The sequence below is a fragment of the Cryptotermes secundus genome, unplaced genomic scaffold (assembly GCF_002891405.2).
Source record: "Cryptotermes secundus unplaced genomic scaffold, Csec_1.0 scaffold13, whole genome shotgun sequence".
Taxonomy (NCBI): domain Eukaryota; kingdom Metazoa; phylum Arthropoda; class Insecta; order Blattodea; family Kalotermitidae; genus Cryptotermes; species Cryptotermes secundus.
Window position 1 is genome coordinate 1873685 of NW_019734350.1, and position 27425 is coordinate 1901109.

A 27425-nucleotide genomic window follows, 5' to 3' on the forward strand; every position below is an offset into this window, starting at 1 on the left:
GGAAGTAAGTATCCATTTTTAAAGTATTATTTTTTGCATTTTGCCTTTTAAAGGACTAAAACAGAATTTATGTATAGAGCTGTAAATAAATTATAATAATATGAATTCAAATCTGTGTATAAACATTAACATTGCAGAACACTATATACTCGTATTTGGAAGAAAAGTCTCATCTCTAATATACAGAATTGTTCCATCTATAAGAGTGAAAGAGTTAAATACAATCCAGTGATTTTCTGCTACTGTAATTAGCTTGTATGTTAGGAGCAGATAATTTAAGAAGAGTGTAAAATAAGTGTACTTTATATCATCAGCTATAATTATTTCAGTGGTAGCAAGGATGGAGAAAATAAATGCTAAACCTTATAAGCATTTGTTTATAGACCCAAGTTCAAAAGTCAGTAAGATGTCCTGGTTATAAGGAAATGACTGTTCTTAAACTGCAGTTGGTCCTTGTGCATTGGATTATTCCAAGACAAAAACACAAGACCACTTCTGGACTGATCCACCCGCAGATGAGTTAGTACAAAGGCATCGCATCTCCAGCGGCCATGCCACTCCGCCCTCCTGCCGGAGACCTGCTCTCAATGTGAGTGGTTCTGGAGACAAGCACTGCATCATTTCCAATCTCTCAAATTGCAGACAATAAAGTGTCCAAAAAATATAATTTTTGGCACAACATAGATCTGAGGTGATCCATATACTTGACATGAAAACAACACAGAGAAGTAGTTAGTGTTATGACTAAAACTAATTAACCATAATACTGATACATAAAAAGTGCAATTGTTAGACGCTGTAGGAATACAAGAAAGCATTTAACAATGGAAGTTGAGTTAGTTTTATGATTCTCCTGAGAAGTGCCATAGAAAGAATATTGGAATTTTAGGAGTAATGTATGAGTATGTAAAATAAAGAATTGTCAAACTTGCAAATTTCAAACATTTTCTTTATATTCTCACCACCAATATAAAGTGGTCTAATTGTGCTTAAATTATGGAGATAAAATGTCTCATGAGTTTATGTTGAGTGGAAAAGACTGAACGTTATCTATTTACAAATTAATTGAACAGTTTTTGTTTTTCTGTATTTGAATAAGATACGGAAATATTAAAGTAAATTATAACCATAATTTGTTTTTATTATGATTGAAAACTAAGAAATTGTAGAATAAAGAATTTTCAACATCATTATCATTATTATTTTCTTATATTTAACTTACTATAATAATTAAGATGTGACTTTCATGTATATATATGTACAATGTATATACCATGCTTTATGCAGTTTCGACGCAGTTTACATGCTGTCAGTTCTGAAGAGGGTCACCGCCAGATCCCCATATCAGCTAAAGACTATGTTGAATCCCTCCATCAGAACAGTCGTGCCACATTGCTGTATGGAAAAAACAACGTTCTTGTGCTGCCTGTGAGTAAACAGATGTTCTAAAATAATAAATTTGTATGCAGCAAATATTAAATATTAGAGGCAACTATTGTTCCAAATAAATTAATAATCTTTTAGTAACTTTTTTTTTCAGCTTTTCTTCTCACTCAGCACTATCTGAAGTAAATACTTTTTTAATTGTTTAATTCTATTATAAGTTTTAAGACTTGATTATATTTCATACAAATTTAAGTGGAATAAGTTATTCTCATTAATGAGAGAGTAGAATGCTCAAGCAGACAAATCTACATTACAATTTCAGAAAATTCTTTTTGTTATTTGTAGTGGTTACTAAACTTAAATGTGAACTTTAGAATACAAGTCTTGTGGGGCAGACCATATAAAGAAACTCATATTCGCACACTAAAATAGTTAACCATATTTGAAATTTCACATATATGGAAGTATGGTATGTTGATTGTAACTGCTTGAACACACAACAAAGTTACCTCAACACAAAAATGAAAATACGTCACACCATAATCTAATGTAAGCTCTAGTTATTTTTCACCACATTCAACACAGCAACTTCACCAAGAACTGTACATTTTACCAGGTTTCATGTAAAATGGAACTTTTCAAAATTGCACAAATGTATAATTATTCATGATGTTAGAAACATTCAAAAGTGTGTGTCATAGTAATCTTCTGGGCACTCGGTGTCCCCTCATTCAAACTGAAAAATAAAAGTTATTTTTTCAAAAAAAAAAAAAAAGCATTAGAACAATCTTGTCTCATATTAACCTGTATTTCCATGTTTCATTATTTTGGAGAAACAGGATAGTTATATACCTGACATTCAAATTTTTGAGACACATGTACTTACTTTTGAAACAGAAGAACAAGCAATTTCCCTTGTGGGGGGGGGGAGTTCACCTCGCCCAGTCATTGCCATATTCTTTATTCAGACAACTTAATTTAAATGTGCTTCATTTATCACCTTTTAGTAAGTTAAATGTTACAGAAGACAATTATACTACATTCTACTGAACTAGATGTAGCACAGGGTTGAGCTTCAGATTACTTCCAGACCATTTTGCTACGGTAAAAAAATTATTTTAACGAATATATATAATCCATGGTGCGCTGCAGTTTTCCATAATTACATCTGACCATATTCAGTTTCATAATATGCACCTTACTGTGCTTTTATATATTAGTTTTTTATATTTTGTTAATAGCTGCTTGTGTCTAATTACAGAAAGACCTAACAGAACCCATGCCAGGCTATTTGTCACTTCATCAGACAGCACACTCACTGACTATCAAGTGGACACCTAACCAACTCATGAATGGTTATTCAGAGGCTGAAATACAGGATAAAAGGTGTGCACTTTGCCTGTATAAAATGTATGCATTAGGTGTGGTCTGAAGATGTGAAATTGTAATATGATATTTTACAATACAGGCTACCATATGCTTAACATATTTTGGAAGCATCAGATGATTTGTATTTAAGAAGTAGAACAAAATATCTTATCAAACAGATTCTTCTCTGAATTGTGTTTATTCAAACGCAGCTACCTTGATATTTAGACATGTTTCACCACAGAACAGTGAACAACATTAAATCCTGTGTGATGATACAGTTAATTTATTTTATTTTTCATGGAGTACTACAGTTTCACACTCATATGTATGAGTCTGTGTGGAAAACAGTTCACTCTGAGTGCCTTCAGTAACTCCTAGCACAGTAAACTCCATATTATCCAGCATTCATGAGGAATGGGGTGTGCTGATTTCATGAATCTGCCAGTTACATGGGAAAAACTGTTACAAAAACCAAATACAAAGTACAGGTTTTCATTATATAGCAGATTTAAGGGTGAAAGATTTTGCATACCTATGCTGTTACATGATCAAAATTGCTTCATTACTTGCTATTAAAAATTTTAATTTAGTTTGTGTTATTTATATAACCTGTCAGCATATTATTAGCATATAATTTACACTTCCATATCCTAATTATATGTATATCTTCTTTACTCTGTGTACTGTACTATAATTTTGTTTAGTATTGGTTATGTATTTGTGATGTTCTGTTACACATTGTTTTGTTACGCATTGTTTTGTTATGGTGGGATGCACAGACGAGGCAGTTTGCCAGGAATACAAGCTCCTAGGAAGCATCTCCTATACAGACGCTCTTCCACCCAGACTCAGCTGGTGTAAGTGATACCATATGATGTTGAGTTGTTCCATGTTATTTTTGTTATTGCTTGGGGTGCATACACTCAGGAGATCTGGTGGTGGAAGTGTGTGATTTTGTGCTTCTTCTTTTGTAACTTGTGATTTTTCAGTTGATGTCACTCCTGGCTTCAAGGAATTGAGGCATATTTGATCTAATCTACCCCATCCTTAAAAATGAGGCATAATTGAAGGTTGATATGCATGCGTTGTATTTATTTTGGATTTGGCATCACAAAATTCTGCATCTAACACATTAGATGAACATTGTTTAAACTGTCTTTCCTTTACAGACCAAATATCTGGTAAAGGCTAGTATTCAAGTTATTGTAATGATGTCATAAAAGCAAAATTATAAAGCTGTCCCTGTAAGAGGCAGTGGAGGCCCATAGACTTGTGAGATATTGAAGCTTCCACATTTTCTAGACTGTCGGCTCACAGATGGCAGTGAGATTGTCAGCCTTACATGCTGGCCACCCTCAATTCCCAGGAAGATTCCTGGTACTGATTTCTGTTAGAGGCTGAGTCAACCCCAGGGCCATAGTGCAGGTGGAAGGATTAGGTCAATTGAAAAAAAAAAATCCAATGACCTTATCAGGAATCAAACCCGCGACCTTCCAGTTTGTAGCATAGTGCCTCAATCAACTACGCTACTGCGTGCCCCTAGTCACATCATAGTCAACTATATATATATATATATATATAGCTAAAATCCATGTTATTCTTCCATCATTTATGCTGTGTAAGGCGCTGTAGTGTATTGATTGATTGCACTTATGAACCTAAGTGTATATTTCTACTTTGTCTTTACTTTACTCCAGACACAAAGAAATAAAGTAAAATTAATTCATTTCTATTCTAAATTTAGTAATTTAAATTTATTTCTGAATATACATATTCACATTTCAAGTTGGAACTAATTTATTTACTTTGATTTTTAATACTGGAGTTAGGTTCCTCTTTAATCGAGACTGTATATGAAGAGGTATTGGAGTTTTTCTTATGATGGAGGGTAAATTAAGGTAAGGTATTAAAGGCACAGTTGTCTCTGTGCCTAATTGGATGGAAAGTACAGCTCAGTGTATCAAGAATCTGTCAGATCTCTTCACACACTGATGATTTTGTCAGTTTCATCAGATGTTATACTGGATTATTTAAAGATATATTAACATAAATTTAACTCAGGCAAGACTATCGATGAACACTGAGGCCTTTTTAGACCCATTCTATACATTCCTAGCTTTAGCACTGGATAAAGATGTGTATTCAACTTCATGCTGAAGCAGGTACCCACTAGAAAGGAAATTGGGTGGGCCCCAGAGCTGGTTTGAACCCTGTGGAGAAGAGAAAATCTTATGCCTCTGCCAGGAACTCAACTCTGGTTTCTTGGTATCCAGTCCATAGTCCAGTGCCTCTACCAACAGAGCTATCCTGGCTTATAATGATAATTTAACAAGTAATATAACAGAAGGTATTTTTTAAGAAATGGCATATTTTTGTAAGAAGGCTTCTAACATTACTAAGAAATGTTACTTTAAGTGTGGATATCTGCGGGTTAGATCTAGATGTATGATCATGGGTGTGGAACTGCACAAGTACTTAAAAGCCATTGTTTGCTCAGCAACAGCAACACAGCTACTACAGAACTGAAAGCAACGAGGGATCCTGTTTTTCAGTTTGTTTCTGATTGTCAGAGGTATTCTTGTGTTTGTTGTTCCCATTATTCAAATTTGATGGATTGCAGTGAGTAAGTTATATTCTGAGTTTTACAATGGAACGATTTTTTCTCAATGTTTGGAGGCCCCTCAGATTGTGAGACTGTATGCTGTAGCTATAAAATACACTGGCAGTGATTGCACTGAATCAGTTTATTCTCAGCTGATGACTGATGACTGATAGACACCAGTAATACAATCTTATGACCATACTCATTGAACTTTTGATTGTCAGGTAAAGCTAATACAAGACAAATGAGGGTGCTGTCTCTCTTGTGTGAGTACAAATTCTAGGCTCGCTCTTATTATACTCATATGTACTGAATTAAATTAAAACCAAAACTCTTACATTAAGAATGAAACTAAAGAGATATATCTCTCCACCCTTTAACACAAACTACAAAATAAAGACTAATTATGAAAATAAGGGAATTTTTAATGGATTAGTATAGAACTGGACTATGTTCAAAACCAATATAAAGGAAGAGCAGAAATGTATATGAAGGTTCAGAAGTGTAGCTAGTCAGTTCATCATATCAGTATGACTTTTACCCATTGATCACGATGTGGTCTGTGCAGAGTTATCACAGACTCTTCTTTTCATCACTATGTCTGTTGCTTTCTTTTAACACCATAAAAAAAAACAAAGGTAAAGCTCTCCCGGTAACAGGCCGTGAAGACCCGTAGGGTTGTGGGAAGTTGAGGCTCCCACACTTTCTCTAGACAGTTGGCTCACAGATGGCGGTAATGTTGTTAGCCTTATTTGCCGGTTGCCCTTTACCTCCCAAGATTCCTGGTACTCATTTCTGTTAGGGGTTGAGTTGAATCCAGGACCATACTCTGGTTGAAAGAATTAATTAAATTGAAAAAAATCCATTTCATTGGCACTCAAACCTGCGACCTTCTGGCTTGTAGCATAGTGCCTCAAACAACTACGCTACTGCGTGCCCCTTTAACACCTAATACAATTTTTAAAGTTAAAATTAATTTTTCCTTGGTACTAACAATTTATATTGTTACAGTTTATATTGGGACTATGCCATGAATGTGCAAGTTGATGAAATAGTGTATGTTCACTGCCATCAACAAGGTAAATAACAAATACAAGCATAGCTTGTGTGCTATAAATGTATTTTAGACACATTTTCAGAGAGTTTAGAGATATTTTAGCAGATTAATACTTGTAAGAGTACAGTGGCATGGCACATTATGAACTGGTGGTTCATCTTTCATTTTTTATAATAAAGCCTTATATGTTGTGTATCAGAGAATCTTACAGCATGCTATGAATAATCAGCACGAGCTGAAATGCAAAGTACTTTACATTTATTTTCTGACACACTGCTTAGAGTATTACCTAGTGCTAAGTCATCATTCAGAATTATTATGTATAATACAGCTGCCAATGTCCCTCAAATCAAAATATGAAATGTGTCTAAAAGTAAGTAGATGTTTTCAAAGATATTTATGGGTTCATTTCTAACAGAAAAACATATATTATCAGGATATGGACAGAGAAAGCCTATAGATATGGATGGTAACAAGACATATATTACAGCACTACACCTTTGACTTATCAATTATATATGATGATGGCTCTTTCAGATGTCAGCTGACTCTTGCCATCAAGCACTCTTGTTAGACGAGCCTCATTCAGTGTCACTATTTATTACTGCTGTGCACAACCATATGCACTTATATCTGGTTGGTTAATAGGACGTTAGCTCACAATACATTGTGTTCAGAAGGACAGAGATGGGTTCTTCCTACAGAAAGTATGTAACATGATGTCAGGGAGTGAATATTTGGAGACATTCAGGCAATATCAGTATGTTGGCATTCAGAAAATCAGATTTGTTATTAACAAAAATAAATATCTATTTTCACACTAATTTGCATACCATGCAGGAATAAAGGTCACTATTTCAACATACCCAACAATATAACATGCATGATATTGACAGTTTCACTTTCCATCAATATATAACAAAGAAAATACTGAAAATTACAAAATGGTTTACCAAATTTCAGTGGACACTATTCAAAATAAACTGGGTCAAAAAGTTAGTTCCTTTGCTACTGCAATGCTGGTGTCTAAATTTCTGCCAAAGAAACTAGATTTTTAGTGACAATTTTTAAATTATCATAATCAGTTCTGTTTTCAGTTCCCATTTTGCATTGCTGTAGCTTCAGTATAACGCTGGAAAGGGTTTCTGACCTTCTTGTAGGGTGAAATTGCGGCAGCTCCATGTAAATTCTGTGTTTGTATTTTTAGGGCATTTCTTATGCGGGTGGCCACCACTGCACCACAAACATAAAAAGAGATCAAGTTTCGCACATTATTGCATGGAAAACACTTAACAAGAATTATAATTTTAGAAGCAACTTCTAATAAAAATTAAATACAAATAGTGGTTAGAGGTGTAATATTTGATAATGGTATGTCATTGTATTAATTGCTTGGAATTATTATTCTGTTAGTAACATTGTGTATGTTTTGGGATTTCCACAGCATTGATTGTTCACATTGCTTTCTTCTGGATTGTGACAATATGTAGTCTCATATGTGAAACCAACATTTCAGAGGAGAATGAAGTGTGTATAGTGAAGATGCAGTTAGGGTACACAGGCGGAACTTGGATCCATGGAAAAGAGAGAGGAGACAGAACCCAGTCCAGGACAATATAAGCAGTGAATAGGAAATGTGGCAGAAATGATGCTTCTCAAGACCCTGATGTTAATTTGGCCTAGACAGCATTCTGTCTTCTCTCCTACATATCTAAGTGGCTGTCTTCCTTTCTCATAATTCCATGTTCCTGATGACAGTTAATACTAACACACTGAAAAATCTCAAAGTGTACTTGAACTAACAGGATTGCACAAGTCTATTCCCGTCACCCCCTCAGAAATAAATAAAGACAAAAATTAAAATAAAACACATACAAAGTATTCTGGTGCAATACAGCTTTATGTTATGCTTTGGTTTTCAGTGCTCATAAAGCCTGGAAACTTAGTACATTATAATTCTCATGTATGCTTTTAAATTCAAGTACATGAATAATTGACTAATACCTGTGATTGTATGTTCCTGTTACAGCTGATAGTGGCGGTACCATAGTGCTGGTGGGACAGGATGGAGTTCAGCGACCTCCAATCCACTTTCCAAAGGGTGGACATCTACTTTCATTTCTGTCATGTCTCGAGAATGGCCTGCTCCCTCATGGACAACTTGATCCACCACTATGGTCACAGAGAGGAAAAGGTTTGTCAGATGTTTGCACTACAGCAAGCTGTTGAATGTCTGTGGACAGATTATAGCATTTGCAGATTGGATCCATGAAGTGATAATAAATGTAAATGTAAACGTAGAAAATCATGAGTCTTTAGAAAGCAACATTTATAATAGACATTTATTGCACATGTAAACTGCCAGCTTGTCTTGGTACTGTGCTGCCAGATGATGAGTCCAGAGGTAATATTAGAGTCTATGTTGAAGTCTGGTTATAATGAATGAAAAGTGGGGAAAAAGAGAAGAAGGACAAGTTTGGTGTGTAGCTAAATGATGTGCCTCATATCTGAAGTCAAATATCAATGTATTTTCAAGTTACCCTGTGGGCTATATAGTCTTGTGTCCTTATGAACATTCTTACATATGAGCTAGTGTGTATCTCATATTATGATACAGATACATGCCATTCAGAACAACAATTTTATAATTCCTCTCCTGTGGCACATTCAGAAAGATCATTACAGAAGTAGACTCTGCCATATTTTGGCTACATTTCACAGTGCTGGTTCAAAGCATCTGTCTACAAACAACACTGATTTTCTGAAAGATATGCGAAATTTGCAGTGTGCTGCTGCATAAACTATTACTGTGATCAGATCAAGGAGGATGACATTTGTAAGAAATATGTCACATATATTACAGAAAGGAAATACACATGCAAAATTTTACTAATGGAATTTGGAGGGAAGAGACACCTTGAGAGGCCTAAGCATAGATATGAAGATACTATTACAATGAACCCTAAAGTATTGGATGTGAGGATGTGGACCAGATTGAACTGATTCTGGACAGTATCAGTTTCTCAGAAGGACTCTGCTCCATGGAATTAGTTACGAATTTTATTTTCCAGGCAAAGTGTTTCCAAAGCTTCGAAGAAAAGGACGCACTCTTCCGTCATTACGAAATGGAGAAGAGGCAGGGGATGAGTCTACTGATTATGTTTTCCGAATTGTCAGTAAAGCACGCCATGAGGACTTTTGTAAGTAATATCTACAAATTTCTGCCTACGTAGATACCAAACATTTGCCCTTTGTGAAGTTCCTTTCCAAGCATGCTCAGACCTGTCCCTCTCATATCACTATACCTACATGCTTTCTCCTCTTGTAACACCATCCCATAAAATTGTGATCTATAAGCCCTACAGAAATTTATCATTCAGTACCATACATATATATCCAACAGCAGTCTAATCAAACTAATCCCAACACAAATTAACTTTTTTTTTACTTTCAACATTCGTTCCCCAGTCACAGACACTGAGATATTATTCTTCACTGCAACTATAACTGAAAGATTTTATTCCACATGAATTTTAAATTGGCATAAACTTATGTTAAACATCCATACAATGGTTTCTTTACTTGTTATTTCATGTACCAAGAATAAACAAATTTTAGTTTGTGAAATACTATTGCCAAATTTTTGTTTTGTGGGATCCTAAGGTCTCTTCACAGAAGTCTTGTTGTTTGGCAGAATATTCCAAGCAGAATGAGAAAGGGACAACATGACCGACTTGCAAGTACCAAGTTCAACTCTTGGTCAAGTATTGCTTACACTGACCAAAGGATTTTTGTGTCCGTAACAAGCCGTAGAGGTCCATAGGATTGTGAGATGTCGAGCCTTCCACATTTCCTAGACAGTAGGCTCACAGATGGCGGTACGGTTGTTATCCTTATGCACTGGCCTCCCTTTATCCCCAGGACGATTCCTGGCACTCATTTCTGTTAACAGAATTTTCTCTGATTCCCGAGGCAAATGCTCAGATAGTACTGCATTCCACTGGATTCATCATTCAACACCAAATAATCCTGTGGCATGTCAATGTCATCAGTATATACTGAGTGTAGCTCCCATTCTGGTCTAGTATGCTCTACCAATTTCTTACAAGGCTGTCTTATATGTCTCGATAAAATTTGTAATGTATTCAAATATTATTCATAGAATGGAGCATGAGAATTACTCATATTATGAAACTCTCAGCTTTATCATTCACACAGTCCCATTGCATATTAACTTTTGTGCCATTTATATTCAGTCATCAATTTATTAGATCATATTTTTATGAACCTGATATATAGTGGCAGGACAAGACTTGATGGATCCTAGTCCATGGACTGGCAGTATTCAACATCTCCAGTCCAGAGTTAGAGCACAGCTTATCTCAACCTCCACAGCCAGTTCCACATCTTCATCCAAATCCCTGAGTCTGGACCCAGGCAGTGGTGCAGAAATGCCAGAGAGTCCAAGACAAGGTGTAATATCAAATGGTCCAACTCCTAAATTAACCACAGGGTAAGTAAGAAAGCAGTACATCATTGTACCACTGTTTTGCTTAGTACTGAACCAGGATGCTGATATGCATAACGTGTAATACTTGGCAGAGTTAAATGAGAAAAGCTCATGTTTTACAGTAAAACTCCATTTTATAAATTTTGTTGCATTTTTTTTTTTTGCTTCTGGTCTAGCCTGTTTACTGTGCACATATTCTCACATTTTCCAGAATATCTGTTGAAAATACGACTATGAGTAACACAAGGTTGACAGTATATCATTAGACTCATTCCTGCAGCTGACATGGCACTCTTCTTGCATAGGCCTCCTATAGAAGCTGATAACTTATGGCCTGCATCTCTGATATAATTTAACTTACCTTGTTTTGTAGGAGGGTCTCAAAGTGATAATCCTCTGCTTCTGAGCATGCCTTACATTGTAAGAATGTATTTCTAGACATAACATTGAAGGTGCTTCATGGGAACAATGGAAATTTCTTGCCTAATATTTCCTGGAAGGTCTTAAAAAATATGCAGATTTCTCACACCCAATTTCTTTTCAGCATGCTCCACGAATAAAAGTCAACAAAGATTTAAATCAGGTCACCACAGAGGCCACAATCTTAGACTTATGATTCAGTATAATGCATATAATGCATTTATAGAATATTTCACAGTGTGTACCTTTGCATTTTCTTATATTAAATGCCTATATGTTCTTTCTTCATCAATCAATTGATCGAGGAAAGATGACAGAATTAGTCTCACATAAAGCCAAAAATTTGTTTCATGAAAAACATGGGCCCAGTTACCTTCTGTACAATAACTGCTGACCAAATCCCAATTTTTAAATACTACAGTGACATTTCATAGACAGCATCAGATTTTTCTGTACTCCATTGTCTGTTATTCTGGCTGTTTATGTAAGCACAAGAAGTGCACCATGCCTTGTGAATGAAGAATGTAAGTTCTTGTTTAAGAATTCTATTGAATACTGCTTCTTAAATCACCTAGAGTACTGAATTATTGCTGCACAATCTGGAGGCAAAAGGTTATTTATGATTGTAGTTTTGTTGTTTTGTAAGGCTGTAATTTTGTAACATTATAATACTGTGTGCTGTACTTTTTGCCAACCCACAGTGAAGAGTCAAAACGTATAACAGCTTCATGGGTTTGCTTCTGAGTACTGTTGTTATTAGATTTATCTTGTCAATAAATCTTCCTCGAAATTTCTTTTCATCCAAAACTAATCCTGTGGAACATCATTTTGTTACATTATTGTGAATTGTTGCTCTACGTGGTACTTTAATATCAGGATACTTCCTACAAAATTTTCTAGGACATTTCTTTCATGAAGAATGCTATACAAAATTACCATATATTAATAGCTGCTCTTTAACACCATATTTAATTTTTGAACACCGTAGTTCACAACCCTGTGAAGTGTATTTACATGTATCTCAAGGATGACTGACCATGCTAAATAAGCAGTGTGATCAAGATAAGCCAGCAATCATTGGGTGGCTAAATGATGATTCGGCAGCCAGCAGTGGACAGGTGTGAGCAAATATACTTCTAGTTGCTGGTCTAAGAATAAATTCGATTTTCTGTAGAAAGACTGTAAATCAAAGAGTCTGGTGAAAATATACATTATTAAATTATACATAACTATGTTACTGCATTTAAACATACTCAAATTAAATAAAGAATGAATAATTTATAATTGTTTTAATGTACATCAAATTGTTATAGACTTTTTTAAAGAAACTAACTCTATGAAACAGAGTCATTTTGATAAGCTGAGGTCACTCAGTTAATCAAAATATTTCTTGCCTTTTATGCAAGCCAAACTTTCATTACAATATGTACAAGACTTCACTGAGTTCCACAAAAGGTGGAGAATTTCGTGACCAATTGAGTGACTGTCTGTTTTTCAAGAAAGACTCTGCTCCACAGAGCTAGTTAACTGCTCTCTCTGTTAACAGATGGTATTCTGTGGAGACAGTACCAGAGAACTGAATATAAAAACAGAGTAGAAGGTTGCTAGCAAAACTATATGGTATGTTACACCTAGTGAATTCAAACTACTGATGAAAAATAAAGCTATTTTCATTTCTGGTTTTGTCCTAAGTTACATGAATTTTAATTTAAAGGGCAGTTTATAGTATTCATTCAGGTAAAATTCTGAAAAATATTTTTGTGAAATGAAAATATTCAAATGTGTAATTATGTTTTGTATGATTTCAGTGATTCAATACAACTGGTATGTGAGACCATGAAACGTCAAATAATCTCACGAGCATTTTATGGCTGGTTAGCATATTGTCGTCACTTATCCACAGTGCAGACACATCTCTCAGGATTGGTGAATCAGAGCATTGTATCTCAGGATGATCCCTGCAATGCCTCTGAAGGACTCACACGTGAAAAGTGGAATCACATGAATGTTAATGGTGTAATTACTGACAAGGCAGAAGTGTTTCGCCTCACTTATTATGGCGGTGTATGTCATGAAATCAGGAAAGAGGTAACTCTGCAGAGTTGAGTATGAGTTGTTGAGTATATGGGTGCATTTACTTGCATATAAAAATAGACTTCAAAGGGCATGCACATACAACCATATGTGCTACTCTTGCTTGTATAGGACTTATGACAAGTTAAAGGTTCTATTTACTTGGTGAAACTATTGTAATTTTGGATGGTATATTCTTTGGAATTTCTGTTCAGGAAATAAGACAAAATTTGCCATGACTACCTAGTATGACCATCATTGTATCCTATAAACACAGTATAACAGAATATTCTTCCAGTTCAGAAGCATGTAATGAAGCTATTCATTGTAATGAATGGGGTACTGATATGCACTAAATATGATTCTTATTACTAAAATTATGGAAATATGATACTGTCTGTAAGAGAGGGGTAGTATTCAAGTTTAAAGCCGAACTTGGTCCTTAGAAGCAAAGGGTCCACTTTGCACATTCTTATGTTCTGTTCTACATTTAGTCATCTATTTATTAGCTTTACCTTTCTAATTACACAAGTATCTTCTTCCTGAATAGGACAATGGTAATGGTAATGCTAATTCACACATGCACACACAAAATCAGGAAATATCTGCCAAGTACGATTGGTCATGAATAATTTAAATAAAGATAATTTTTATAAAATATTTGAAGGATAAAAAGGATTAGGTAAAAATTATAAATACTCACATACTGATGTATATTTTCTACCCCTTCATGACAGACTACTTTCTAAATCAACCCTCATCAATATTAGCTGATACATATACCAGTTAGCAACCTGTATAGTCTTCTGATTTACATGTTGTTATGTCTCAGTGTCATTCCAAATCTCAATGGGACTCTGTTACTCTGAATAGAGTTTGAACCTGATATTAAATTTATTTGCATTTCCTATATCATGTTATCCCTCTGGGTCTAAATGTTGAAAACATAGGTTTAATTCTGGAGCAATCAAGTTTTCTCAAAACATCAAACAAATCTGCACTTGAGTACCAATTAGTTCTAGTGAAAAGAAATAAGCAAGGATATAACTTGATTGAAATCAAATATCTAACGAAATAATATTATAACATGGATGTTTCAGATGTGGCCATATCTGCTTGGACACTATCGATTTGGCAGCTCACCAGAAGACAGGCAAGAATTAGACCTTGCAACACAACAGAGCTATGAAACCACCATGTCAGAATGGTTGGCTGTGGAAGCTATTGTTAGACAGAGGGACAAGGAGACAATGGCAGCTAACCTTGCTAAGCTCTCTTCAGAGAGCACAAGTGGAGATGTTCCACCACCCACTCCTGCCATGGCACAGGACCTGAGTAATGATGTAAGTTACAGCTTATTAAAAAACACAATGTTCTGTATACTTTCAGAGAACAGTATTCCTTTCATATTGAACATGAAATGTTTTTAACTTCTTGAGATTCCCTACTTTTCCTAGATTCCCCATTTTCCTTTTTCATAATTTCCAAGATATTTCTTGTAACTTATAATGAAATCACTATTTATCCATTGTAAATTTAACATTAAAATTTTGATCACATTGCTGAAAGATAAGGATGGCTTGGGAGATCTAGTGAAGATGGAAGAATAATATTAAAATGGCTCTTAGTGCAAAGGATATGAGAGTGCAGAGAGCATTCAGTTGACAGGCTTTTATGAACATGGTAATGAACGGAAGATAATTTATTGACTGGATAGACAACTACTAGCTTCTCAAGAATGAGTCTATTCTATGAAGTTAGTCACTTTTTAACAGTCTCTTACAGGAGAGCCTTTTATTATTATTTTTATATTTATTATTTAATTACATTCCATTAATTCATACAAGGTCAAATGGTCTACAGGATATGGAAACTGTCATTATAAATATAAAACAATAGTATAAGAGTAAATTTCACATACATGTCATAAATCTTACAGTATCCATCTGAAACAAGTATGGTAATAAAAGTAAATTAAAACTATTAACTAAATAATGTTTAATTTGAAAGCCACAGTTATGTTAAGAAAGGAAAATTTATATTTCTGGCCCTTAAAAATTATTATTCTTTTGTTTTAGTATTTTTGCACATTTGATGGTGTCATTTAAAGCAAAATTTCCTTTGAATTTGAATTTATTTAAGTTCTGTAAATCTAAGTAAAGGTTGACACCATAGGATATGGAAAAATTCTAGTACAAATACATAATATCTGTGTGATAATAGTCTTGCCTGGAAAGTTAATATTATTACTTTAGGCATATTACTATAGAAGAAATTTTCAAAGACTGGGCATTGAATTTGACAATTTACTGAATATACATGACATAAAGACCTGCTTCTGTTTTTAATTTGTTAAAACTTTCCATTGCATAAGGGGAAAACCACTTTAAATTGATACATCCGGATGAAAGAGCACATACTCAAATAAAGTCGACTCATATCCTACATTTCAGTCTACCTGCACACAAATTACTTTCAAATTAATGTCATTTAAAATTTCAAAATTTGATAATTTTTTCTTTGGTAATGTAAAGCCTAAATGTTTTCTTTTTTAAACTGCAGGTGTTTGAAGATAACCTGAGTCTTCTTTCTGATAATGATATTGGAGATGAAGCAGAAACTGCGAAACATAATGGTGAGACTGCACATGGTGATGAAGAAGATGACCACTTTGTTCGTTGTCCGCCTAATTCTTTGGAAAACAACCAAACAGATTTTGAGGAACAGTATTTTCCTTTGCAATACAGCAATTACCCAAATGACTCTGGAAGAAATGGTAAAGTACTCTCCTGAAATCTGCTTACATAAAAACTAGGTTGCTTATGTGAGATTTGAAGTTTTAATGTAGTGGTGAAGATTTAGATGTTGTCTTTTGAAGGATGGCAATCTAAATTATTTTGTATAGTAAGGAAATTTTGAGTTCATTAAAGGCCAGGAAATTTCTGACTAGCTGGGCAACTGGCAGCTTTTCAAGGATATCTCTTAGAGGTAGCTTCCAGGCATGTTGTATAACAAAGCAAATGTGTTTACTAGCTTCGCTAATGCTGTCTCTTACTCCATACAGATTCCTTTTTGAATAGGCTACTTAATGATGCATTCAGTGTCGAGATTATATAGCATCAAGTCTGGGTGATTAATGAATGTGAAGCAGTTGGCCAGATGAGAATTGGGAGGGGAAACCAAAGTTCTTGAAAAAAATGCCTTTTTTGCCACTTTGTCCACCACAAATCCAACATGACCTGACCTGGAGTCAAGCCCTGGCCACTGTAGTGAGAAGCTGTTAAGTAACTGCCTTCCACATAAACTAATTTTGATAAAGGTTGAAAGTAATAATTTCTATTAACCTTTTCATTCAGAAGATTTCTGTTGTCAGATGGATATTAGGAACTGATTTTTAGCCTACTTTCCTTATTCTGAAAGAAAAAAAAATGAAAGGAGGCTTATGAGATGACCTTGTTGTTTGTGTCTGTGCATCCCTCTTTAACGCCTGAAAGCCGAAATAGTGGAGCCAGAAGACACCTGTCTGTGCCTGTATGTGTATCCCCCCATCATTACTAGGCATCTGCTAGGTAAATATGTTCCCATGGCAATGAATACACAAACAATAGAAGAATTGTTGGACATGACATTTTCTATGCAATTTGTGTCAAGTCACAGAAAATTGTTTGTATTTGTATGTGTATCGTTGACAGGGAACAGCTTTTTAAACATATTCCCACAGTAACAAAAACTAGTAGACAAAATATTTTCTGTGTGGTCCATGTCATATCAAAGGAAAGTAGGCAATTAGTTCTTCCATAACGTTTCTCATATTACATGATTTGAATAAATATACACAAATTTGTTTCACATCATATTCTCTAATTCATTTCAATCACCATCTTCATCACGCATCACCAAAGTGGTAATATGTGCTCATTAGCAAGAAGAGACTTGTTTTTCATTGTGCTGTCATGGCTACATCATAGTTTGATGTTTACTTTCTTTCTAACATATAACTGAAAATCTAAACAATATACAATTTAAAAACGCTTTCATCAGATAATCAAAGATATGAGTTCATGACGGATGCCCTGAAACTAAACAAATATAAATGTACTGTATTTTCATCCTAGTGAAAACAAAGTCAGACAATGTGAACACCTGTTTTGCCACTTTCATTTGTGTACGCTCTTGTCAGAAGGTTAAAACTAGTTACTGATGAGATACTTTTGGAAGAAATTAAGAGAGAATTTCCACTTCACTGTAGGTCCAATTGACTTTCCAAATATATCTTATGCACTTTCATGGAAAACTAACTTAATTTTTTGATTATGTCATATGAGATGTTGTATGATGTACATACCCAGTTGCCAAGATATTGGTGGTTTCCCTTTACCTTGAGATTTGACTAACATTTTTTTTAAAAGGTCATACTCCAACAGTGGAGAGTACTGTCTTTGGGTACATGATGCTGTGTAGTTTACAGAGAAGATAGAACTTTTCAAACTAATCCTGTTTCTATCATATAAATATTATCTGTTAACACTAGGAGTTCCTTGTTATTATATTGAAAACTGAATATTACATACTAATATGACAGAAGCTGTCATGACTCATCTGCGTAACAAGGCATTCTGTATTAAAATGTAGCATCTAATATTACCTCACCAATAAGACAACAGCTGATTTAAAAATTTATTTCTTTAAAATTTTCAGGTTCTGCAAATGGCAAGTCTGTTGCAGAAAAACAAAATGGAATTTATAAGAAATTAAATGGGATTTCTGAAGAGAAGGTCAGAAAAGGAGATAAAATTCTCAATGGTATTGTTGAAGAAGATGAAACAACCACAATTCCATGCTCACTGATTTCAAAAGAGAAACACAATGTAGACAGCTCTTTCAGCAACTCTCTTGCTGAGAGTGTCGGCAGACTGGTCAATGGTTATAATTCACAAGTAGAACAGGAAAATAACCAGGTAAGCTGAGCCTAAATAGGTGTAGTTTTTACAGAATTGGTTTTGAAATACTTCAGTTCAAAATATAGGACACCACTTTGGTGGGAGTGGGGCGAACTAACAAATTGTCTTGTAATATAAATCAAAAGTTCAACAGAAAACAATTCTAGAATCTGCCAATCATCATTGCCCACGGCCAGTTCAGACACCACAGCCTATTTAATTAAATTACATCTCCAGTATTATCCTACAATTTCATATATAGTCTTCCAAATTACTTATTTCAAAAAGGTTTCCTCAACAAAATATTTTCTGTGCTCCCTTCTTATGAACTGCATTTTCAGTGCATCTATCCTTGATTTTACTGTCCTAAAAATAACACACAATGCTTAATTTAAAATTTTCTTATTGTGCAATGTCCTGTATTCCCCACATCATTTATTCAGCCCTCTTGAGCACAAAATTAAATAACAAATGGTTGCCTTCTTTTGGAGAATTAATAATAATACTTTATTCCATTTCAAATTGCTCCAGTTGGCTATAACTAATATGTCTTGTAAGGAAGATGGGAAAATTTCATGCATATAGGGTGCTGGCAGTTTTGCTATAGAACAAAGTTCCATATGTTTCACTATTACTGAATGTATCCTAATTTATCTTCAGATGTTTATTTTCGAGTGTCTGACCATCAGTCTCTCCAGATGGTATGGTATGTTAAATAAGACACTGACCATTCCTACAAAATCCATTTTCAATGTTTATTGCAAAACTGTGACTTAAGTATTAGTATACATTAAGCTGATATATCAGTTATGCTATAACTTTCAGTAATACAACAGCATAACATATAAAGAAATCGAGATAGGCTCAACGATATGTAAATAAATAAATACAGTGGTTTACATATATTATTATAGAGAAGAAGAAGCATAATCTGAGGGATGCTGATGCTAATTTGCAAACTGTGTAACATCTTCTACTACATATGAACCAATGGAACAAATCATTGTGTGTAACATTAATATAAAGAGAAATAACTACAATATTGAATTCGCCTAGCAGAAAAATAACTGTAACTAAGTATCAATAAGTAAATAAAAAAATTTGGTTGTAAATCCTATTAATCATTGCTGTGTGTTGATGATTCAGGCAATTAAATCACCATCTCCAGATGAAGGAGTGGTGGAAGATGAAGATGTAGAAAGAGGAACAAAGAACGGTCATGCTGGAAACAATCAACTAGTACAAAAGAAAATACATAAATGCAGTAAGTATGCATATGAAATACTCTTTCTTTTATATTAAGACAACATTCTTCAGTCAGAATTCTATAATATTAGAAATTCTTGAGTAAAACCATCTACTGTTTTCATGAACAACAGAGTCAATGCTTTTTTCAGCTGGTACTGGCAAACAACTGGTAAACTTGCCATGAGCTAAAGTGCACATATCTTCCAGTACATCATCTATTTCGACCTTGGGACTAAAAACAAATATGAAAGTACTAGCAAATATGTTTTCAGGAAAAAACATTTTTAATAAGCTGTTACCCAGCAATGGTAGTGGGATACACATACAGACACACAGACTGATTGGAGGGATTTATGAATTATGGTGTTGAGATAGGCTCAGGTGTCATGATATGCATTACCAAATTTCATAGAGATTGGTTTGGCCATTCAAAAGTTGATGGTGGGGAGGCGATTACACAGACACACAAACAGAATGGTGATTGCATAAGCATAATCTTTTCAAAATAAGGAAAGTGGGCTAAAAACTGAAGTATGATTTTTTTCAGAACTTGCACATCAAAAATTTCAACTTCATATCTAGATAATATTTCCAGAACAAAGTAGAACCAAAACTCACATATTTATTGATAAAGTATATTTAAACATCCTCTTGAACATTTAAATTTCTGTATCTGCCAGTGAAAGGGATAACAAAGATTATTTGCCTATGAAATATTACAGAAGCAAGAAAGTTTATAGCCAAACTATGTCTTCAAAAGAACACTGCATGTGGATTTTACTTTTAAGTATAAGATATATAGATCTCATCAAAATGTAGATCTAATAATTCTTATTGGAAGGGATTTATTTATTGTACTATATTTTTCTGTTGCTTTTCCTGGAACACTTTATGACATGATTTTAAAACTAGTGTGGTAAATATTCCAGAGTCATCAAACCAGCGTCCGTTACAGTCAGCTGCAGTCATAGTAACTACTAATCCATCAGTAGATAGTGGTAACCAGTCTGACCCATACGTTGAAGAGCCATGTGAGTCATTACACACCTTAGTCTTCTTTGATTTCTCAGAATCAATGACATAAACTGAAGGCTGAAAGCTAAAAACCTTAAGGTATCAACCTTAAAATAGGATTACAAGTAATGGTATGCCTCTTGCCAGAGGAATAAAAATTCAGTGATACAGTAATACATAAAAGTCAGTAAACTTCACTCTTTGAAGCCAAAATGAATTTTACAATACACTTGCAGTTATCTGGGCTGATGGGGGAAGCATCACAAATGCATAGTAACTCAGGGTAGTATTTATGAATTCGGTGCTAGTACATTACTAATGTCAGAGCCCAAGCTACTGTTAAAACATGATGCTTAATCAGACACGTGAGGTAATAATAAAATACCTGAACTTGGAAAAGTTTACTAATTTAAATGAATCAAGTTATCTTATGTTAAATTAAAAAAAATGCAAATGCAGCACATGTAAAATACTGCCCTATTCTGTCTAGTCAAGGTCTAGCATTATTATTTTATTCAGATTCTATAGAATTGAATGGCAGGATGAGTGGTAAACAAAAGAGTTGAAGAGGCTTCGGAGAGGAAGCACTCAATGATTAATTGATGTACTATCCTGATATTCCCTGCAGGGACTGAGAAAAACGATGAAAACCTTAGCCAGGATAGCCAGTCTCCTGTCAAGATATACAAGTCTACAGCGTTACTGCTACTCCAACATGCTTGGTACATGGATGGTCACTAGCTGACTTTTACAGTTTCTGAGCTAATTCCTAATTTCCATTTGAAATTGGGCTATTTGTATAAAAGGCTCAGCGTTTAATTGAATTTACATTCCGCTTGAAGAATCTTATACTCGTAATTCAAATCACATGTTCACCCATATTTTTCACTAAATTTTTGGTTTCATATGTACCAGTGTTATGAATGAATACATACAGAAGACTGTGAAGAATATTTTACACATTTTCAGTTTAACAAACCTCTTACATTTTCATGTTCATTCTATTACATATTATATATTTTGTAGCAGTAAAACATTGTTTATGACTTAATGTATGCAACGACCTGAGGAAGAATGATGTTTCTCTTCATTCATTAGTAATCTGTCAAGACGACAGGTCCAGAATCCCTTCCAAAACAGTTCCTCCACTTGATGCGATCTAGAGCTTTCTCCTTCAAATGAAAATATCCTCTTCTGTCCCCAAGGTCATCCAGCATCTTCTTGCATCTTCTTCCTCATCTTCTGATCACTTCTATCCGCCCCCTCTATCTTTCCTTCTATAACTTCTTTTAGAAGGCAGTTACCACGTAAGATATGACCAATTCAATTAGCCTTCTATTTTCTTATTTCGCATAGGATATTCCTCTGCTCACTGACTCTAAATAACACTTCTTCATTTCTCACATAATCGGTCCAACTGATCTTCTCCATCCTTCACCAACACCACATTTTGAATTAATATGTTGCTGGGCATTATCCATCATCTTGTCTGTTCTTAAAAACCGTCTAGTTTCAATTAAAAACACAACGTTTCGGGAACTGGAATCTGTCCCCGTCTTCAGGTAAAACCTACTCAGTTGGGTCCAATAGACAGAGCAACCCCCTATCTCCGGAAGACGGGGACAGATTCCAGTTCCCGAAACGTTGTGTTTTTAATAGAAACTAGACGGTTTTTTAAGAACAGACAAGATGATGGATAATGTCCAGCAACATATTAATTGTAACAATTTACCATCATCACAAACTTTTAGATCTTATTTACCACATTTTGAAGCTTTCCAGGTGTTTCTGGTGTACTGCCCTAAGTGTCCAAGTTTCAGCCCCATACACAGCAATGCTCCAAATGTAGCTTTTCACTAGTTTCTTTGTCAAATTTAAGTCCAATTTGCTGGTAAAAAGAGTCTTCTTCTTGCTAAATGCAGCTTTTGCCATGTGAATCCTAGATTTAATTTCACACGTACACCTTCCATCATCTGTTAACAAGCTACACAAATATTTAAAACATTTCACATTCTCCAGTTGTTTTTGTTCTATCTTTATTGTGACTGGGGTTGGTTGTCTCGAAATTTTCATTACTTTTGTTTTTTCCACATTCATTTCCATGCCATAGCACCTTATAACTGCTAAATTTGGAAAAGTCACATGGGGAGAGTAAAATTAATGCAAGAAGTTTTAACTTAGTTATTGGTAGCAAGATGATATGCCTTCTGCTAAGATCATTGAATTGACAGAATTGTAAAGCACCTTCAAGACTAAAACATCAGCTTGGAGTTCTATGTGAAATGACTAGTAAGAACTTCAGAGGGATAGGGATACGTATGAAAACACGTTAAAAATAATAACAATAAAAACATTTTTGAGAACAAATTGTTCTTCCAGTTCTGTATTTAATTTTAAAAGGGACTACATTTGTTTACTGGCTTTGAAGTTTTGGTACTGTGGTACAGGTGATCACTTGCTGACACCACATGACGAGGAGAAGGAAGGACTAGATACTCTTGCTGTCACAGAAGAAACTGCTGAGGGCAATAGTCAGGGCTCTCGTTCAACTTGCATCTCCCCAGCAAGCTCACAGGGTGGGGTATATTCGGTATGTTTATAATCAGTTCAGATATTTTATGACTAATTGAAGAATGCCTCAAAGATTCCCAAGAATTGCACATTACGGCATGTTCTTTGTGTGTACTGGTAATTTTACGTTGTTCTTTGGACTGTGGATCCTAGAGATCTATGTTGTCCTGCTGCAGCTCAAAACTACAGTGAATAAAATTAATTTATTTATAACTTGAAGCATGTTTATATCTAGCATATACAAACTGTATGTCTTTGACACTGCAAAGAAAGATTACACATTCTACATGGTAGCAAAAATCAAGGACTGAAGTTTTGGTCTTTGGTAAATTAAAAACTCACAAGTTAATAGCTGACTAGTTAAATCATGGCTTCACGAATACTGCTGAACTGGAAAATATGCTCTCCCATAACAGTTGGAAGGCAAGCAAAACCTGTGCTGCATTTGACCACTACCATGATAAGGCATTTAAATTCCACAAAACTTAATGTTTCATTCACATTTACTCTAAGTATTGAAATTTAATTAAAGTTTGTATATATAAATTAAAAAAAATCCAGTTAAATAGTGATTACCTTCATAGCATTCATCACTGTGTATTTATTTCACTATTTATCTTACTATAGATGGAGCTTCTTGAGACATTTGGCTTAAATCTTCACCGCATAGACAAAGACGTGCAGCGCTGTGATCGCAATTATTGGTACTTCACAGCTGAGAATCTTGACAAATTGCGTAATGTTATGTGCACGTAAGTTTTCACTGCACACATAAAGTAAGCCATTACTGAATGTTAAGTATGTACCTATGCTAAGGTAAGTTTATGACTTCATCAAAAATTGTACTACATCATTCTTAATCCAGGAAAGGTGTAGGTTAATCTATTCTCTAGAATCTCTTCCAGAAACAGAATTTCAACTTAATTCTTGAACACATTTGCATGCAGCCATATTCATAGCATCACCATACTTCATTTACTTTGTAGTTATATCAAATTAAACTGATTCCATGGAGAAGGGTCCTTCTTGAGAAATGAATTGCCATTCAGGTAGTCACAGAATTCATCACTATTTACAGAACCTGGAGGTTTATTATTGTGTTTGTAAAGGCTACCCATTGATCTGTGTCCCGTATCAGATGAATCTACTTCACATCGTCATATCCTATTTCTTTAAAATACATTTGAACATTAACTTTTCACCCATATTAGTCTCCCAACTGATGTCTTCCCTTCATGTTTCCTGATCAAAATTCTGTGTGTATTTCTTATTTCTCCCTTGCATGCTACATGCCATGTGCACTTCATCTTCCTTGATTTTATAAAGTTGAGTTAAGTTATAGTTATTAATATGAACTAATTGTCACAGTCTTTGTGATGATAAGTTCATACCTTTATTATGTATTACATATTTAATGGTATATTATACTTAACCATATTTGGCAACCTTTATTTTGCAATTTTAATGATATTGAGAGGCAGAGGCAGAATATGTTCTCCAGGACACATGACATTATCAATAATTTTTTCTTGTATGAAAATACACTGTTGTATAGAAGAATATAAAAAAGGAGAATAGGAATGCCAAGAGGATGGAGACTAGCAACTGACAGAGCCTATAAAAGATTTATGCCCCATATTAAATTCATTAGTAATTACATACTTCAAAGAAGATGGAACTGTGAAATCTGTATGCAATAAAATGGTAACAGCTATAATAAGAACTTGTAATTGTTCACATCTGTATTGTAGAACTGTAGGATTATGAAATAACCAGAAGTTGCATGGGAGGGATGATTTGTAACTGTAACTCATAAATTACTAATGCATGTAATCATGTTTTGTAGGTGACTTAAATATTAATGTTCAGTTATTCTATACATAATCATGATTTAATTCTGTACTTCTGGTGCCTACAAATTTTGTAAATGTTGACAGGGCACATAAATAAGTAAAGTGCTGACTATGAAATGAATTCTTCAGTGGATGTGAAGCACAGAGTGCTTCACTGAACTGCTTCTTTCGAAACATTCTCAGGACTCACTGCTTCATATTATAGTGGCTGTGTGAGGCTAACAGAATTTCCCATTGTCTTAAAATTGAAATTCAATTTCATCATGTAGGAAGAAAATGGAGCAGTTGGGAATTGAAAGTTCAGAGTTTCAGACCATATAAATATCATGTACATAAGTTAAATGGAATTCTTGTGTAAGAATTAGAGGCAGTATTTTATGGGTAAACTTCACACAATAATTCTTTTTATTTTTCAGGTATGTCTGGGAACATCTTGACATGGGTTATATGCAAGGAATGTGTGATTTGGTTGCACCACTTCTTGTCATATTCGATGATGAGGGTACAACTTATTCATGTTTTTGCCGTCTCATGGAGAGGATGGGTTCCAATTTCCCTAATGGTGGAGCTATGGATACACATTTTGCTAATATGAGGTACCTACATTACACAGTCTTTCAGGTTTGGTATATCATCTGTCACTAATTGAACTCCACTATAACAGACCACTGTTATTCACAAGATTACATAAGTGGTAAGAGGAATTCTCATAACCAAGATACATCATAATCTTGCAGTTAATCCATCTGTTATAATTACCAGAGGAACGCCCACTGAAAATGAACATAACAAAATTTAAATGACAAGAGGATATTATTTTAATGGCCTCTAGGATAAACTGTTCTGTAATGTATGTCACTGTTGTAACTTTTCATGAGTGAACAATTCCAAATGTGGAACTCAGAAAAATATTCTTGATTTACACTGTTTCAAAGGCTGTGCCATAGCTCAAGCGGTTAGTCCCTGGCTTACCACCACAGCGGCCCGGGTTCGATCCCGGGTCTGGTCAAGTGGGATTTGTGGTGGACAAAGTGGCGCTGGGGCAGGTTTTCTCTGCGCACTTCAGTTTCCCCTGCCAATCTTCATTCCACCAATTGTTCCACAATCACCCTCACCTATCATCTGGGGCTGGTACAATAGGCCAGAAGTGGCCGCAGTACAAGGGACTTAGTCCCAACCCACTAGCAATAAAAAAATACAGTGTTCAAAGAAAAAGGTGTTATTAGAGGCATAGTTTTCCCATTATTTATGTCTGAATAATTACGGACATAGAAAATATTTTCATTTCGTTCAATTGTATGTTTCCAGTATGAGTATAAGGTTAGGGGCAAACCTTGTTCCATGCATGTCATAGGTTCCCAGATATCGGAGCAGTAAATATACTGTGTTGCTAAATACTCCATAACTGAGGATAATTGAATTGCATGGTCCACTAATAGTATATCAGATTAAATGTAGTCAAAACTATCCCTTGTATCTAAACACTGCTATGGGGTGTATAGGAGGCATGGATTTGAAGCCCCACACATTCCACACCTTGGCACTAGAGGGAGGTGAGCAGTTGGCTTTACTCATCAGATGCTTGACCTCCTTCCCTCAGGAAAGGGCTCTCATTTCCTATACAATAGGAGGCTGTTTGGCCCAGAGCCAGTCTGGATTTCATGGAACAGACAAAAATCCCTATGCCTGTGTGAATCAAAGCCCAGGCATTCATCCTGTAGACAGCTGCTTTACTGTTTGAGCTGTCTTGCTTTAAATGAACAAAATAGCATTTAAACAGTGACTTCAGGTATCTAAAAGGAAAACAGGTTATTGTGCTTCTTAGTAAAATGTAGGACAGAATCATCTCGTGTGTGTGTGTGTGTGTGTGTATATATATAAGATAATCAAGGTACATAAAATGCATACAAAAGTATGCAGTCTACACAACAATATTCTGTATTTAAAACAAAGTAGACACTAACGTATCAACATTTGTTTATATTGACGCTACATGTTTTGAATCCTTATACTGGGTCATCATCAGGCGTACAATGATACTAGACTCAGTTGTTGAATTGCATCTAATTCTTCAATAAGGATCCTTATTGTGCACTTGAGTGTTTTTAAATGTATAAATTGAGTCTTTCCGTTAAAATTTTAAAATACCCAGATAATAAAATTTAAAAAGAGTCAAAACATGTAGCGTCAATAAAAAAGAACTTTGATACGATTTTATTTATATATTTATTTGTAATTACATTTGTGGGAACATCCCACATTATCACGCATTTCTGCAACGCTCGCTCTTCACATCACTTTTCACCATCACGCGCGCTAACCAATCAGATTGCTTCAAACGATCGCATTTATACTACGCTCGGCGCTAGCCCGCGTCTCA

At 34.8% G+C, this 27425-nt stretch overlaps 1 protein-coding gene across 2 annotated transcripts in view; it reads left to right on the plus strand.

The window, feature by feature from the left end:
- Positions 1 to 27425, plus strand: part of LOC111868750 (small G protein signaling modulator 2) — a 74269-nt gene that overhangs the window by 37597 nt on the left and 9247 nt on the right. The window contains exons 7-23 of one of the 2 annotated variants that reach the window (XM_023859687.2): positions 447 to 589; positions 1288 to 1428; positions 2648 to 2772; positions 3537 to 3614; positions 6371 to 6438; positions 8446 to 8610; positions 9488 to 9616; positions 10716 to 10929; positions 13155 to 13434; positions 14520 to 14762; positions 15982 to 16195; positions 18118 to 18377; positions 19506 to 19623; positions 20537 to 20638; positions 23069 to 23211; positions 23820 to 23944; positions 25462 to 25641. In XM_023859687.2, coding sequence (XP_023715455.1) covers positions 447 to 589; positions 1288 to 1428; positions 2648 to 2772; positions 3537 to 3614; positions 6371 to 6438; positions 8446 to 8610; positions 9488 to 9616; positions 10716 to 10929; positions 13155 to 13434; positions 14520 to 14762; positions 15982 to 16195; positions 18118 to 18377; positions 19506 to 19623; positions 20537 to 20638; positions 23069 to 23211; positions 23820 to 23944; positions 25462 to 25641 — 2728 coding nt within the window. The remainder of the gene's footprint in view (positions 1 to 446; positions 590 to 1287; positions 1429 to 2647; positions 2773 to 3536; positions 3615 to 6370; positions 6439 to 8445; positions 8611 to 9487; positions 9617 to 10715; positions 10930 to 13154; positions 13435 to 14519; positions 14763 to 15981; positions 16196 to 18117; positions 18378 to 19505; positions 19624 to 20536; positions 20639 to 23068; positions 23212 to 23819; positions 23945 to 25461; positions 25642 to 27425) is intronic. The other variant, XM_023859688.2, reaches the window with a different exon arrangement.